General features: G+C 41.1%; 1 protein-coding gene across 1 annotated transcript in view; it reads left to right on the top strand.

Moving 5' to 3' along the window:
* The window catches only part of smad3a (SMAD family member 3a), a 31922-nt gene extending 16456 nt beyond the window's left edge, over positions 1 to 15466 (top strand). Inside the window, exons 2-8 of the mRNA XM_039795540.1 lie at positions 9063 to 9256; positions 9705 to 9839; positions 10399 to 10524; positions 11451 to 11663; positions 11829 to 11966; positions 13275 to 13419; positions 14978 to 15466. Coding sequence (XP_039651474.1) covers positions 9063 to 9256; positions 9705 to 9839; positions 10399 to 10524; positions 11451 to 11663; positions 11829 to 11966; positions 13275 to 13419; positions 14978 to 15101 — 1075 coding nt within the window. The 3' untranslated portion in view covers positions 15102 to 15466. The remainder of the gene's footprint in view (positions 1 to 9062; positions 9257 to 9704; positions 9840 to 10398; positions 10525 to 11450; positions 11664 to 11828; positions 11967 to 13274; positions 13420 to 14977) is intronic.
* The last annotated feature ends 1216 nt before the right edge of the window (positions 15467 to 16682 follow it).

Genomic DNA, 16682 nt, shown 5'->3' with positions numbered 1-16682 from the left:
TGGCCTGACCAAAATTTGGTTTTTCCAGCTCGCAAGCCAACGGAGAGTGCCTAGACTGACCCTGGCTGCGTCTAGATTTCTAGGCTACAAACATACTGCAAACTTAATGTTTTTTTGATCGTAGAAATTACACTTTGTGGGATATCGTATCCAGGTGGAGGATGGTATCTGTGTGTTTTAAAAGAATGAACACACGTCAGTTTCACTGGACTGGTAGACTTGCCTACACTCTGCCCTACTGTAGAAAAAAATAACTTAACTACACTTTGGAGAATAATGTATTGATGACTTGCACCTGGAACAATTTCAGTCATTCATCATTTTAATGCAGAAAGAGAGAGACGGGCTCATTGAATATAAGCAGTGTAACTAATGGTTCCCAGTCCTCTATTGTGTCCCCAGTTTTTGGAGTCCAGACTACATTATTTGTCGTCTAGCCTTGCCGGTCGTCTGTCTGCTGGTTTCTGATTTCACATCCTTCACTGGTCCCAGCACACTCTAGCCCTATGATATCACCTGTGGGCCACAGTCAGACTTGCTTTTCTCTCACACTCTAGTCTTGGTTCTCTTCCTTCACCCGCCCCCCTTCTTTTGTAAGAAAAAGAGAACTCTGATGGCTTTTCCAGAGTGAGTGAGTGGGAGGTGTGTGTGTGTGTGTGTGTGTGTGTGTGTGTGTGTGTGTGTGTGTGTGTGTGTGTGTGTGTGTGTGTGTGTGTGTGTGTGTGTGTGTGTGTGTGTGTGTGTGTGTGTGTGTGTGTGTGTGTGTGTGTGTGTGTGTGTGTGTGTGTGTGTGTGTGAGATACGTTCCTCTGTGTGAGTTGCACCTCTGTTGGAATGTACTCCCAAGCATTTTTCTTTGGTGATCAAGTTGACTGCTGCTTGCCCACAGTGATGACATTTTTGTGTAAACCAAAAAATAAAATAAGAAAAAAAGTTGAAATCAGTTTTGACATTTGAGAAAATGTCCATGTGAAGATAAAAGTGAACTGTAAAGGTCGTTTTATGGATCTGCGCAGGCTCCACGCAGAGCTTTCGCCGTAGCCTACGTAAGTGGCCTGATGTTTATACTTGTGCGCTGGTGTGTGCGTCGAGCCGGCATGCGTGTGTGTTTGAGCGAGGGAGAAAGTGAGAGAGTGACGGCGATTAGCTTCGGAGCGAGTAGCGACTCTAGAGTCATAGTGGGAGAAACAACGTGTCTCCCCTGTGTTTTCTGACCAAGGTGGGAAATCTTTTTAGCAGGAAAAGTTAACCCTCTCCTTGATTTCATGTTGTTTATGGAGAAGGAGAACCAGGAAATGAGTCAGGGGAAATGCAATGCTACCAAGCAACTGGTCGCTGGTCCGTGTAGTTACTTTTTTCGAGAGGTGCACGTCAGGCTATGGCGTAGGGTCCGGCGTAGACGCGGAGGGGTCTGCGGGGGTACGCCGTCGATTCGACGCAGAAGCATAAAACAGCCTTAAGGTTTTACCATGTGTCCCTCAGTAGCAAAGAACAAGGACTTCTTTCTAGGACTGCAACAAATTGTTAATTTAAATTGTTGTGATGATTGATAAATTGTTTTCTTGATTAATCGTTTGATCTATAAAATGTCTTATTTTTGTCTAAAACCTCAAACATATTCAGTTGAATATGACAAAAAACAAACCGTGTTCAACGTCAAAAAGTAACGTTACCTGAAAACAGCGCTTAGTTTCTTTTTAGCATCTCACACTTTCAGTCACTCTGACCACTACTACGGTCAGAAACATTGTGCCAAAATATAAACAATAACGTCGCTGTCAACGGGCTTATCTGCTAATGTTAGCTACCGACCGTTACCTTGAAACCATCCAGCAAATAGACGGTACCGTAGGGTGTCGTTACCTGAAACCAGTGATTTAACGTCACCGCTCATTTTACACACAGTTTAACAACAAAACGCTGATTGCTAGCTACTTTTTTCATCTTGGTTTGGAGCGGTATGCACTCCCCCTAACCTGGAAAACGGTTTTAAAACGGTAACGTTAATACAGCGTGTCGGAGGAATACAGCGTCTCCTGCAGCGGGGAGTCAGAGGCAGAGGGACCGCAGCATTCACTAACGTTAGCTTCTTGTCTCATCTGGGGTCTGATTTCATCAAGTTCAGTGTCCACAATGCTATTTTCTAATAAACTGTAGCCGTCATATTTCACAGGACCCGCGTGAGTGCGGATTTCATGTCGCGGCTTGCCTGTTTGCCCAAGTGACAAGTGTACTTGCCCTGTTGTGTATTTGGTTGCCATGACTTTGCAAGTGATGACATCCTGTCACTGTTCCAGTTAATCAGAGAGAGAGAGAGAGAGAGAGAAAAAACGTCTCTGTAGATGCGGTGCGCCGCTGCTACATGTACAGTACATATCGGAAACTCTGTTGTGCGTCTGCCCTATTTTTGAAACCGTGGCGGGCCGCCGCGGTAAAATCAACATAGAGGAAACACTGCTCATACTATTATGAATGATTGTGCAAGGTTTTGGCGTCTAAAAGGATTAGAAACTCATGGATCGGTTTCTCGAAATCTGGCCTTCCTGGATTATTTAATTGTCTCATCGGTATCTGGAACAACAGGCCCCCCACCAACGCAGCCCCTTGCATTGTTTATTGTGTATCTGTTTTTGGTCTGAACACATGGTAATTCAGACCAACACAGTGGCATGGGTTAAAACAGTGACAGAACTGAAGGGTCAGTGCACGTCTGGCTTCACAGTCCTCCTCCTGACCAACGCTGAATGCGGATGCTGCTACAGGTGTTTCCAGTGGGGTTATTGTTGTTTTAAATAACAAATTAACCACCTCTCTACATCCAACTCAAGTGGGGGAGAAAGAGAGCTTTCAGAGAGGGATAACTGAAACTGGAACTATTTTATGATTGTATGTAATGTGATTAACTCTACGGTTGCAGATTCTTTGAATGGTGGCACAACAAGGGATTAACCTGTGACAGTCGTACAAGAACAGGTCCAATGTTGGTCGGGAAATGCATTAACTAATGCATGACACAAGGGGATAGACGCAGTAGAAGCAGATGAAGCAGTTTAAGGAAAAGATCAATTCCCCATCAAGCTGTGTGTCAGGTTTCAAAACCCCGACTTTATTGCAACCCCTTCTCCAGAATGAGTGATGATTTATCTCTTCACGTGTTGTAATTGGTGGACATCAGCCCGACAGATCATGGTCATGGCTCGACAGACTGGCCACAGACTTTATGAAAGGCACAAAGGCTATTTCAGCCCTACACCCCCACACTCCTACCCTCACTCAGCACTGGGACGGAGGCAGGGCGGTCAGGATAGTGGGACAGACGGAGGAGATGGAAGGGGGGGTTTTAGGGGCCCAGTCAAAGAGTCTCTGAGCTGCCCTGAGCTGTTGAGACAGTCTGCCAGCCCTTTTGTCCGGCAGCACCATCCTTTTCTTTATCCATCATCCACTTTGTCCTCCCCCCCCCTCTATGCTATCATAGGACAGATTGTGGACTAGGGGTCACAATGTTTACATACACTCGCAGGCACTTCAAAAGTCCAAAATCATTTCTTTTAATTTTTGGATTAAACATGAGTGTTTAGTAGCGTAATGACAAACACTGGAAGACAACAAAAAAATAAAGTAGATGCTAAAATGCTGAAAGGCCTTAAGGTCCTCAGTGTTTGCTGGCATCTTTTTAGTGATGTTAAAATTTCATTTGAGTTTGGAGAGAGGGAGAGGGGGAGAGAGAGTGTGTTCTGGCCAGCCTGAACACACACACAGTGTATATTTTTGTGTCTCTGAGCGTAACTGGGCATGCCTCAGTGTTTGTTTTGCCCCCACCTCAGTAAAGCTCAATCTGCTCTGTCTGAGTCTGTTTTGAGACAGCTAAACGCACACACCACACATTATGCATTTACACAGATTATTACTAAATGTGAATTCCTTTTTTTTTTTTGTGTGTGTGTGTGTGTGTGTGTGTGTGTGTGTGTGTGTGTGTGTGTGTGTGTGTGTGTGTGTGTGTGTGTGTGTGTGTGTGTGTGTGTGCGTGCGGCATTCACACAAACGGAGCTGATCGGGCGTAAAGGTCAGGTTCAGCCTCCGCATCGGGTCATAAAACCCAATGATGTTGACACAATTTCCCCTGTGTCAAAAAATCTATACCAATTTGTGCCTTTCCTTTTTGGCATCAATTTCACTCTGACTGTCCCTTGACAGAGAATCATCGGCACCTTGTCTCTTGTTCTCAATCAGAAAGGAAATCAAGATGACCTAAAGATGACACAGGCATGTTTTAACTAGCTTTACATGGTGTCTCTACAGGAAATAAAATTCAATGCAGGTCAGAAAAATGAAGGGTGGTTTGGATATCATCTTTTTTACCCCTGAACGAAAATGTTTGTATTAACTAGTGCTGAAAAGATTAGTGAGTCCATTAGTCTGTCGAAAAATAACTGGCAATTATTTTGATAATGAATGGATTTACTCTTTAAACTTATTTTTCACAACATTCCCTTGTTCTTGCCTCTCGGTAGTGAACATTTGCTGCTTTTATTTGAATTGTGTGACAAAGAAGAAATTTCAATGGGATTTCTTTTTAATAATTTTCTGACATTTTTGTAGACCAAACAATTCCTCAATTAATTGAGAAAATAATTGGCATGTTAACTGATGATGAAAATATTGAGTAGTGGTAGACCTAGTAATAGCTTTCTAATTTCAACTTAAAATCATAGTGATGTATCACATACAACAGTTGAAAACAGGGTGAGACAGTTGAAACTAAGATTAACAAGAAAGATTTTGTATAAGAATGAGATAAAGATTATTTTAAGCTTATTAGAAACTCTCATAGCTACTCAACGAGAGGTAGTGCCACAGACATAGTTCAGTGTAGATTTAAGACCTGTTCTGGGCAAAATACTTTTTTGTATATGGCAGCAATGGAATGGAACAAACTCCCAGTTGAGATCAGATCGTTGTTTTAATCGAGCATGTGGTGAATGGTTGTTAAATGCTAATTAGATTCAATCTTTTATGTAGTCTTAAATGAATATTTATTATTACAGTGTATATATTTGTATTTATTTTGTATTTGGATGTGGTTGAGTGTACATAAGGTACCTTTTAGTCATCTGTAGCTTGCCTGGACATCTTTGTCAGACTATAACGAGGACCACAATGGAAATAAGTTTGTAACTTTCTTGTGTTATCCTCGACAGTTCTGATAAATGTACAATGTCACTGTGTTGGCATCTTGTTATGCATTTATTTCTGTTACTGTCTAATCAATCAATCAATCAATCAATCAATCAATAATGTACAAAGTAAAATACAGTATATTGCTGCATATACTCTGAACACCGTCATCTAGCAACACATGCTGAAGTTGGCCTTCTCCTCAAATTATACACGATTCATTTTGTGGTCTTGAGGTACTGTTTTTTTTAAAGCCAAATTTGATGCACACAGAAAAACAATTTTACACAAAGTCAGTATTGGAAAAAATATATATAGGTTAAGAAAAACCATGTAAAGCTCTTCCGTCGTCATCGATGTCTATCTTATTTTTCAGTGTGAGTTGTGTCTTTGTAAACAAAATCAGTCTATGGTGATCTGTATTGCACAGTTTCTGGTGCTGTAGGGAGGAGCTGAAGGCTAAAAACTGCTTGCCTGGATGTTTTTGGAACCCTTCAGATCCCACCCATGTCCACCCAGCAGGGAATTTGGGGTCATAGTTCTCCCGTCTTCTGCCTCCCCCTTGCTACATAGCTGTCTGAGTTTGCCTGTTTAGACAGTGCTGCTGGCTCTTCCTCTAAACAACAAGCTGAGGCTTGATGGTGGTGCAGGAGTGGTTTTTACTATTTTCCCCTCATTAAAGTCTCAATCAACGTACCGTCATACATTTCTTCAATAAAGTGAGTCATTCCGTTTTTAGGAAGGTATTGTGTGTGTGTGTGTGTGTTTGGACCTGTCTATGTGTTGCTGTTGTTTCTTCCATTTTTTCCATATGCCCTACATTTCGTTAGTACACCAAATAGCCAATAATGCCACTGCAATTTGAGCACGTCTGTCTCAGCCCATGCAGAGTCTAGCCCCTACCAAACTCACTCAGCAGCAGGGACCTAACACACATACCACTGCCATCAGATCAGCCCTGTCTGACCATTTAACACACCTACAGCGATAGTTTTTCTGCTCCAAAAGAGTAAGGGAACACCGATAACCACAATAACCCTGCATGTACCTCTTTGAGGATTATAGTGGATTATTTTTGTGGATTCCTTCAGAGATGTAGTGTTCCAACTTTATGGTTATTTTTTTCACAGTTTGTGCTGTTATTAAGTAAACATTTAGTCAGTCAGTGTTATGAGTGTCTGCATGTGATCATTGTTCCTCTTCGCAATTTTTTTTTTTTTTTTTTATGTGTTTGTCTTGTGTCCTCATGACTTTTGGACAATTTCCCATGATTCACTTTTGCAGCTGCCTCTGTTTATGAAACTGTGATTTAGTTGCTTCAAAGCTACTAATAACCGTCTTACGTCTGTATGTTTATTTTATTTTGTCCAACCCTTGTAAAACAAGTTTGCAAATTGAGTCAATACATCGAATACCAATTAGCTGTAATGGAGGTCTGACAAAATCTTTAAGTGACTTTTTTTTAAAGGCCTTATTTGCTATTGCATCAGTCACAAACCTAAATAAAACAAGTATGCAATGTGGTAAAGGGAAACAGCACCAATAAATCATACCAATACATGCATAGAAAAGAGGAACAGTGGTCATAAGTAGACTCTCACAAACGATAACTGAAATACATTTAACAAATTATTGCATGCTACTACTAATACAACTTTAACAATATTGTTAATGAACAGTATTGGAACAATTAATAATGAACAATTATTTATTGCAGGTTGTTGTACTTGATTGCATAGTAACCCGAGGTGTTTCTGCTTATTTGTCTACTGTGTGACAGTATCCAGATTGTACTCGTGGGCCCAGCCAAATCTCTCTTTTTTTTTTTTTTTTTTTTTTTTTTTTTCCTTGTTGAACACTAAAATCAGAAGCAGTGTAATAGGACCAGCCCTGTTGTTTGTCCATGATTTAAAAGCCTGAAGTCTGCGAGGTCTTTGATCAGACACTATGTTATCGTGTAACATCCCTAGCCATATTACATGTTCCTAGCCATGCTATAATAGATGTATTTCTAATATTATTATGTTGTTTACATCCCTTTTTGATGTGTCAGCACCGTGATCACCTGCATTATGTTGCTGTGGCTCACTCTAAAAATAAAAAATAAAATACTTTTTACTAAGGACAAGTTTCAGTACAATACACCCTTAACAAAACAGATTGTACTAAAGAGTGAGACACCATTTCTGTTGTTATTGTGACATTTATGAAGAAAAAAAAGCAGCTGTTTTATGTGTTATTGATTGGCCATAATAACATTTCATGGTTGAGGACAGCTCTGCTGTTAACTTCCACTTTTCCTATGGTGACTACTAAGGTATAAAACCACAAGAAATGGCTGCTATTCTTTTTTTACAAATTGTGAAAGACTGGCAACTTAATTAGAGCTTTTCAATCATGAGAGGTCTATGAAGGGACTCTCCCCTTAACCTCTCACTGTGTCACTTGACTTGCATCATATTATGCATCATATCTTATCCTTATCATCTAAGGTTTGTGTTGTCAATCAGCTGGGGGCTCTCACTTTTCTCTTCTTTGTATGCTAGTGTGCACATAAAGTACTCAGATACCATTTATAAATTGAAGACACACACACACACACACACACACACACACACACACACACACACACACACACACACACACACACACACACACACACACACACACACACACACACACACACACTCCCCAGGCCATCCCATTTTAAAGTACAGAGGCAGTGAATAAAAGCCTTTGCCATGCAAAATTAAAACACAATTCTCTGTTTGCTGGATGTACACAAATGGGGCACGACTGATCTTTCCGTAGTAGAACAGTACACAGCCTGTTAATATTTGGGGACTGACATTTGTCCTTCTAAAGGGCTTTAGCTTACGCCTTTGACCCTTACTCTGTATTTGTGTGTAAGAGGTTGGGTGAGACAGAGAGATAGAAGAGGCATATGTGGTTGTTGCCTCTTGCATAAGATGATAAGATAAGTGTGTTTTTTGGGTCATTGTGCTCATAGATTAAAGGCTACATCCCCATTATGACAATCTGCAGCGTCAAACTACCGCTCATTACTATCTGGCAGCCTAAATCGTCATCCTGCCAACAGTATTGTATACCAGATGAATGTAGATGCTATACACAATGAATGAAGTCTTGTTATACATACTGAAATCTCATTGCCGGTTGTTTATTATTAGACATCATCTCATAACCAGCGTGCACACAGCTGGGCCCCTCGTCAGTAGGAGGTAGTGTCAGAGCCCAGACAACAACAATACATATCATCTGGTGATATGATTTGGAGGACAGAGTTGTCTGTGACTGTGAAAGAAAAGGTTGTATTACAAGTGAGTTTATTATTATTATTATTATTATTATTATTATTATTTTATTCTCATCATTATTATCATTATTGCATTTTGGGTCATGGACCTTTGTCAAGTATCAGTTTCCAATTTGAAACAAAACATGTTTATACTAAAGCCACAGGCTGTAACAACTCATCAAAAAGAGGTGCCGTATCAAACACCTGAGAAAATGACCACATCGCTAACTGTTCAAAACATCTTTGAAATGAAGCAAACAATATATGTCAAAGTCCTTCGAATACAACTTTTGAATCCTTTTTTTTTTTTTTTTTTTTTTTGGGCAAAGCAAAATAAGCGCTTTTTATTTTAAAAAAGGTCACAAAGGGGATGGGGAAGGCAGATCAGCCAATAACTAGTCCAAGTCTCATATTCAAACTGGTATATTTAGCATAACCTTGATGAAAAAAAAAAAAATATATATATATATATATATATATATACATATATATAAAGGCAGACACATACATCCGTATTTGAGACAAAAGGTTGCAGGTTATTGACAAACTTGTCTGCTTGTGCCTGCAGGTCTCTGGATGGCCGTCTGCAGGTCTCCCACAGGAAAGGTTTGCCCCACGTCATCTACTGCCGTCTGTGGCGCTGGCCCGACCTGCAGTCCCACCATGAGCTGCGGGCGGTGGAGCTGTGTGAGTACGCCTTCCACACGAAGAAGGATGAAGTGTGTGTCAACCCATACCACTATCAGAGAGTAGAAACGCCAGGTACGAGAGCTCTGAGCGTGTTTATCTCTTCTTCCAATTTTACCATGGTTCTCTAATATTTTTTTTCCAAGAACATAAAGGATGAAGTTTGACAGTTTGTCCAGAATTCTTTTACTTTGCTGCCAGGGCCCTTTTTTTCAATACACTTAAACAGACTTGTTTTTATCCAGAGGGCCTATCTAATATTTTTCCTTTGATTAATAGCACAGAACTTTGTCTTATTGTTATTGTTTTATTGCATCCTTTTATTGTTTTGTTATTGAATTGTGTTGCATTACATATTTATTTTATATGTATTTATTGCCCAGAAATGGAACTCACTATTTCTTTTGTTCTAAGAAACGTCTGTGTGTGTCTGTGTGTGTCTGTGTGTGTCTGTGTGTGTCTGTGTGTGTCTGTGTGTGTCTGTGTGTGTGTGTGTGTGTCTGTCTTTATGCCCATTATACAGTACTCCCACCAGTGCTGGTGCCCAGACACACAGAAATCCCCAGCGAGTTCCCACCTCTGGATGACTACAGCCATTCAATCCCAGAAAACACCAACTTCCCTGCGGGCATTGAGCCCCAGAGCAACTACATACCAGGTACCAACATGCTCCCTAACATGACTGACACTCCTTTTACACCAGGAATCTTTTCTACCAAGTCTGGTTATGCACAGTAACACAGTGTCAAGCTGTTAACGTGATACATGGGTCAGGCAGTTCTTAGGGCCTAGCACACCTTTTCAGACTGACCCAGTGATACATGTCTGCTGTCTGAACAACTGTTATCGGACATGGCTTTGAACACACTCCTCCCAACCAGGTTTAAACACCATAGTGAAACTGACATTTTGCTGTATTTGATATTTATTGTATCTAATGGAATTCTTTTGTAGATTGCCAGTGTTTATTATTTCCCTTTTTGTCTTCCTGTGTTGTTTCAACTACTACACATATACAGAAGAGATTTCCACCAGATGTATTTTAAGGAACTTTACCAAATGTGTGTGTGTGTGTGTGTGTGTGTGTGTGTGTGTGTGTGTGTGTGTGTGTGTGTGTGTGTGTGTGTGTGTGTGTGTGTGTGTGTGTGTGTGTGTGTGTGTGTGTGTGTGTGTGTGTGTGTGTGTGTGTGTGTGTGTGTGTGTGTGTGTGGTGTGAGAAACGCCACCACCAGGCTACCTCAGTGAGGATGGAGAAACCAGCGATCACCAGATGACCCACAGCATGGACACAAGCTCCCCAAACCTGTCACCTAACCCAGTTTCACCTACACATAGCAACTTAGGTAAAGACTGTGTGTATGTTTTTTGTACTTTTCTGTCTGTCTGCCTTCACTTACAGACAACTGTTTGAATAGTGTATCTCCCCAGTGGGGATTCTCTGTTTGATGTAACTCCATTTTTGTATAAGGAAACCAGGTGATGAAAGAACCCTTTGTCTTCCCTCTTGGAACAGACACCATTCAGCCCACGCTAACTTCAATGGCAATATCCTACGTTTATTCTATCAGGATGGAAAAACGCCAGGGGGGCTTGGCTGGAAAGCCTCTGGTGAAATAACAAAATCAAACCAGTTTCATTTGGCAGTGTACTCCAGCTCTGGTCTGGACTTCAGAGGCAAGAACACAACGTTGAAGTAGTTAGAGTGTGGCTATGTTGAGGGAGAAAAGAGCAAATTACCAGAACCGGTTGAAGTTACTGAAAATGATCATGGCTATGCCTGTAATTTGACCATTTTGGCTCCAGCGTCCCACCAGTGAGGGTTGAGTTTCCACATTTTGTCTGGTAAAAGCTTCTTGGAAACAGCGTATGGGTTTGACATTTTGTGACACAAGCTCAGCCTAATGTTTTCTTAGGTTGTGTTTTTTTCCCCCTCTACATTCACCTCAGCCCCCTTTCTCCCCACGTTTGCCCCTTCCTTGCGTCAGTTGCTGTTTCTATCCCCTTTCTCTTCTATCTATTCTGTTTTCATGCCATTACTCCTCTGATTTGTACCCACTTCTTTCTTATCCTACTGACCTTGACTCCTGTCTCCTGTCACCCATTTGTTTCTTTCCTCCTGTATTATTTCAAGCATCGAATTTCTTATTGATCTGCACATTTCAGTCTATTCACAGCCACCCCGCTTTGAACAGTGTACTCCATTCGCTAGTCTCTCTGTCTGTTTGATGTAGGTAGTAAACTGTAAACTTTCTCCATCTCTTTGTGTTAGACCTTCAACCAGTGACATACTGCGAGCCGGCCTTCTGGTGCTCCATTTCCTACTACGAGTTGAACCAGCGAGTAGGAGAGACCTTCCACGCCTCACAGCCCTCGCTGACAGTGGATGGCTTCACGGACCCCTCCAACTCAGAGCGTTTCTGCCTGGGCCTGTTGTCCAACGTCAACCGCAACGCCGCTGTGGAGTTAACACGCAGACATATTGGTATGACTCTTATTTAGATCTGCTCTGCACATATGATTGTTTTTTTTTAATACCAATTCCAAACAAGACATCACTCTACATTTGTGATTGATGCTCTGTTTTTTTTTTTTAAGATGGCATGAGTTTTATCTAAGGAGTTTGTTCTGTCCCTGTTTTGTCTTCAAGGCCGCGGTGTGCGGCTGTATTACATCGGAGGAGAAGTTTTTGCCGAGTGTCTCAGCGACAGCGCCATCTTTGTCCAGAGCCCTAACTGTAACCAACGCTATGGCTGGCACCCTGCCACAGTCTGCAAGATCCCTCCAGGTGTGTGTCCAGCTGACAGAGACACCTTTTCCCATTTGTTATGCAGTATGAAGTTGTGTTGTCCCTACTTTTCACAGCTGAGTGTAGTTTTGTGGGGCAGGAACAAACTTCTGGAGACAACTATGTGTTTGTCAGCGACTTTCTGCGGGCAAAAATCTCCAGTTTGAGCCCTTTCAATGTCTGTGGCAAAACTGACGACATCAGAGAACCTCTTTTGGTAACCACGTTGGGATTAATCTCAGTTAAGATAATACTTTTAAAATAGATGATTGAGAACTGATTTACTGTGGCTGTATCATCATTGTGAAATTCTGGGCCGATACTGATGTTTAAAAATAATACAATATGGTCGATGACGATGTTTTGTTGTTGTTTTTGTTGTCCGAATCCCACTGCAAAAAAAAACAACAACACATAAATATTGGCCACTGCCATTGGTAAATGCCATCTTACTTGCCGAGAGGCCGATGTTCTGCCAATAAATGGGTGCATCACTTCTTACCTTCACCACCAGTCCAGTAATGTCCTCCTTAGCTATAGTGTCTTAATAGAGGTTTGTTGTCCAAAGAAAGATGTTTACACAAGCGCTGTTGAACTTTGTTGTCTGAGTCGCCCATGCCCCTTTCAGACAAGCACCTCTTTTCTTAAATGTGACGGCAGTTTAACACGTAGGTAGTTTCCTGTTTGAAGTCACTTTAATGTAAAGGTCACGATTGCAATCTTGTTAGGTCGAACTTTGTGATGCCGTCGGATGAACACAAAGGCTGCACAGGGTAACATTCACAGAGAAATGAAATGCATTTCTCATTCGCCTGATTAAGGATCACACACAGGATTTTACAATTCTCTGGAGATTCCTTTCATGTCCGATCAGGTTTAGATCAGGCTAAATAAATTGCGTGTGTCAAAAAAAGGTTAAAAAAATAAATAAAAACTTTGTTGAAGCACAGTAACATTAAGACCAGCTGTCTCCATCCTTTTGTCCCCCCCCCCCCATTTAATAGATTGCTCCACTGATTTAGCATTGCACTCCTATGCCATTGTTGGACACGATGGACAGTCAGAGATATCATCTTTTTTTATTATTCCATGCATTCTTGTCAAAACTAGGCGCCTCCATTACCAACAATGCAGTGTGGCATCGCCTGAGGCTTCAGGTTTAGCTCCCTCTGGAGCCACGAAAGGCTTTATACAACAAGTTCCCCTGAAAGCCAAACCTCCCCGAAAGCTGTCCCATCTTCTGTACACGTCTAAATGTGGTAAAACCAAATAGATTGTGACCAGTTGTGTGTTGGCCGTTCCCTCCAGGATGTAACCTGAAGATCTTCAACAACCAGGAGTTTGCTGCCCTGCTGGCCCAATCAGTCAACCAGGGCTTTGAGGCTGTGTACCAACTCACCAGGATGTGCACCATCCGCATGAGCTTCGTCAAGGGCTGGGGAGCCGAGTACAGGTAAGCTGCTCTCACAGATCAGCTAGTGGGTTAATGGCAACCACTCACTCATATCCTAAATGGTAAACCCCAACCGCGACAGAGCTGAACTGCTTAACAGATGATAAAACCCACAGCCAACTTGTCAGCAACACCGTTGTGCAAAGATCAAGTCCTTAGCACGCCCTTATGTAAACACAGACAATAGAAACAAAACGGACTGTGAATCACATCCCAAAACTCAGCCGCTCCCGTTCTCGGGCATCTGCTTACACTCCGGTTGTATGGAATCCGGTGTATGACGTCGTCGAGCCCTCATCAATAGAAACAGGCCCCAGTTGGTACGGCAGACTATTTTTAAACAAACCCACATGTGCTGTTTTCAAGAAGAGATGTCAGACTTTCCCTCTCCCATCCCCTCCCTGTTTTCCATACAGTCTGACTCACTGATAGTAAGGAAGGAGGAGACGGAATAAAAGGGGAGCCAACGATTGGCTGAAAGTTGGCTCCGCACAGGAGGTTTCCTCAAGGGGGAAACCTTTGTGCTGTGAGCAACGGCTCACCAGTCCTGTCCAGACCGAATGCTGACATGTGGAGACAGTTAAAAACAGGATTCAGGTTACTGGACCAGCCGGGCCTCCACCCACACGTCGCCCGCTCTGTCTTTTCCCATGTCGACTTTTGGTTGTTGTCTTTTAAACTCTGATGTCTCTTTTACCTGTTCTTTTTTTAATCCACTAAAGAAATGGATAACAAAATGTAAACAGACAAATGGCAAAGATGATTGGAAACAAACCATATAAACTAGAAGGATTTTGTATGAAGGCCATGGGGAATCATGGAAGTGCCAAAGGATATATAGAGATCAAGAGGAGAAATGTCTGAAAATGTTTTGCTTTTATTGCCTCTTCTAAAATATTTCTTTTTCAAGAATTAAAAACAAAAGAAAAATAGTACTATTGTTTAAGTGGAGAATCCTTATCATCACTTTGTACTTTCTAAGGTTTTTCAGAGGTATATAGAAGAAAAGCTAACACACGTTTGTGAAAACAAAACTTCCTATTTTCAGTTTTAGTATTAAGTACCCATCAATTATATTTAATCCATAAGCACTGGAATTCTAGAGAGACATAGAGGCTAGCAGGTTTTGGCTTAGGTTATCCTATTTATTCTGATTCAGCTGAACTTATCACTATGTAGATGAGGCATTGATAAGATAGACTCATAAAAATTACAATTATTGTAGACATGAAATATAGGTCAGATCTTAGCGTTCCCAATCCCAAGTTGAAAAGTGACAACACAAATAGAAAAAAAGAGAACATTGGTATTTCAGTTCACTTCACACTCTAGACTTATTTGGATACTAAACTGATCTTGAATTGTGTCTTAACTGGCATTACGAGGAGTTAAAGGTGTATCTCAGAAAGCAGCATTGGTCCAGTTCTTTGTGCTTTTTGTCTTTTGGTTTTCTGAGACCAGTTTCTTGCCTTACATTGACTTTGTGAGTTTACTCACACACATCCTGCTCTCCCTGTGTACTCAACATCTGTTTCTGCTCTCCTCGTGTCTCTCCCAGGCGACAGACGGTTACCAGCACCCCCTGCTGGATCGAACTGCACCTGAACGGCCCCCTGCAGTGGCTCGACAAGGTGCTCACACAAATGGGCTCGCCGAGCATCCGATGTTCCAGTGTCTCTTAGGGAAACCCTTCATCCACCCACTTCCTGTCAGTGACTTAAAAAAAACACACACACAGACTGCATACAGGCAAGAACGGCTACACAAGTACAGCAAAATGACGAGCCTCCCCCTCATTCAGCCAATCCTCAATCTGTAACTTAGTCCTTCCTCCCCACCAGCTGTCAGTAGCACTTTTTATATACATGTTGTTTGTGGCAAAAGGGGACAAGTGCATTAAAGCAGTACCGTGTTAGTATGATCTCAACATTTTGTCCAGAATTATTATGATGGCATTTTTGAAGTGCCAGAAAGGCTGTAGCAATGGCAGGAGGTTTTTGTTTTTCAATTAAGAGATTCTTTTTTTTTTTTTTTTTCAATTTCATTTTTCATGATTTTTACATTTATTTTGTACAGATGCTGAAGTGAACAGTGGATTTAAAAAAAAAAATACTCCTTTTTTTTTTTTTTTTTAAAGCATTAATATCAATTTTGTAAAGCATGTATAAGATCATGCATTTCACTTGACTTTGTTTCTGTATGTGGGCATTTGATGGGTTATGAAGACATTTCTAAATGTGACCCAGTGAGACAGATTGAAAATGAATAATATAATGGAAATGTTCAACAACTCTTTCTAAACACTGTGTGAAGGAATATACTGTCAGCCGAGTGCAAGCATTTGTTTTGGTTTTCATACGGTCATGTGCAGCCTGTGTTACTCGGACAAGGCAAATCCAGTGTATAACTACAGATTTGAGTTTCAGACAAACAAATGATCAAGAAAGAAGTCGTTCTTAAGATTAAGCAGACAGGAGTTACATCTCTTAATACCCGAATATGAGTACTTAAAGACAGTGGCATTCATCAAATGTCATCAGGAGGATGATGCACTTTTGTAAAATGTTAATATTCTAGTAAAGCAATGTTGGTTAATGTACATTCAGTGGCAGTTGTAGTTCACAGCTGCAATAGTTCTCGTCAGAAGGTTATATGAAATATATCCTGCGTTCGTTTCAGGAAGCTTTGCCAATTTGCAAAATACTTTTGCAGCATTGTATTGTGTAGTAGGTAGTATACGATAGGCTATTACATACAACTTGAAAGCATCTCATATACTGTACTTTCCTGCAAACCTTTTTAGTTAAATTATAAATTGAACACACAAAATGTAGTTGGAATACTTGTGTGCGATATGAATACTCTGCAGAACAGAAGGCTGTGTAAAGAGAGCAGGAAGATGCCTTTTGCTTTTTTAATTTTCTCTCTCAGCAGTCCATAACATTGGTGTAATTTTTAGCCATCAGTGATATTGACTTTTTGCACACTCAGGACGGTAAAAAATTGAATTTATGTACAGGAACCAGCGGAAAAAGGACAGATGCGTGACTCTCAAGACTAGTCTATTTTGCTACCAATTATTTTTATAGGACGGTAAGGTGACAACGTGTTGTCTGCTCCAAGTGTGTTTTTGCATGACATGACAGGAAGTACTGCTAGCCGGCCTGGGGATACTAACCTTGTATTTCTTTACCTGTAAAGACCAGGCAGTTTTAGCTCAAAGCACAATTTTTATTTTTTATTTTTTACAAAGGGAAATTTTT

This window comes from Perca fluviatilis, chromosome 3 (assembly GCF_010015445.1).
Source record: "Perca fluviatilis chromosome 3, GENO_Pfluv_1.0, whole genome shotgun sequence".
Taxonomy (NCBI): domain Eukaryota; kingdom Metazoa; phylum Chordata; class Actinopteri; order Perciformes; family Percidae; genus Perca; species Perca fluviatilis.
The sequence above is the reverse complement of the archived record's forward strand: the minus strand, read 5'-3'. Positions and strand labels throughout refer to the sequence as shown.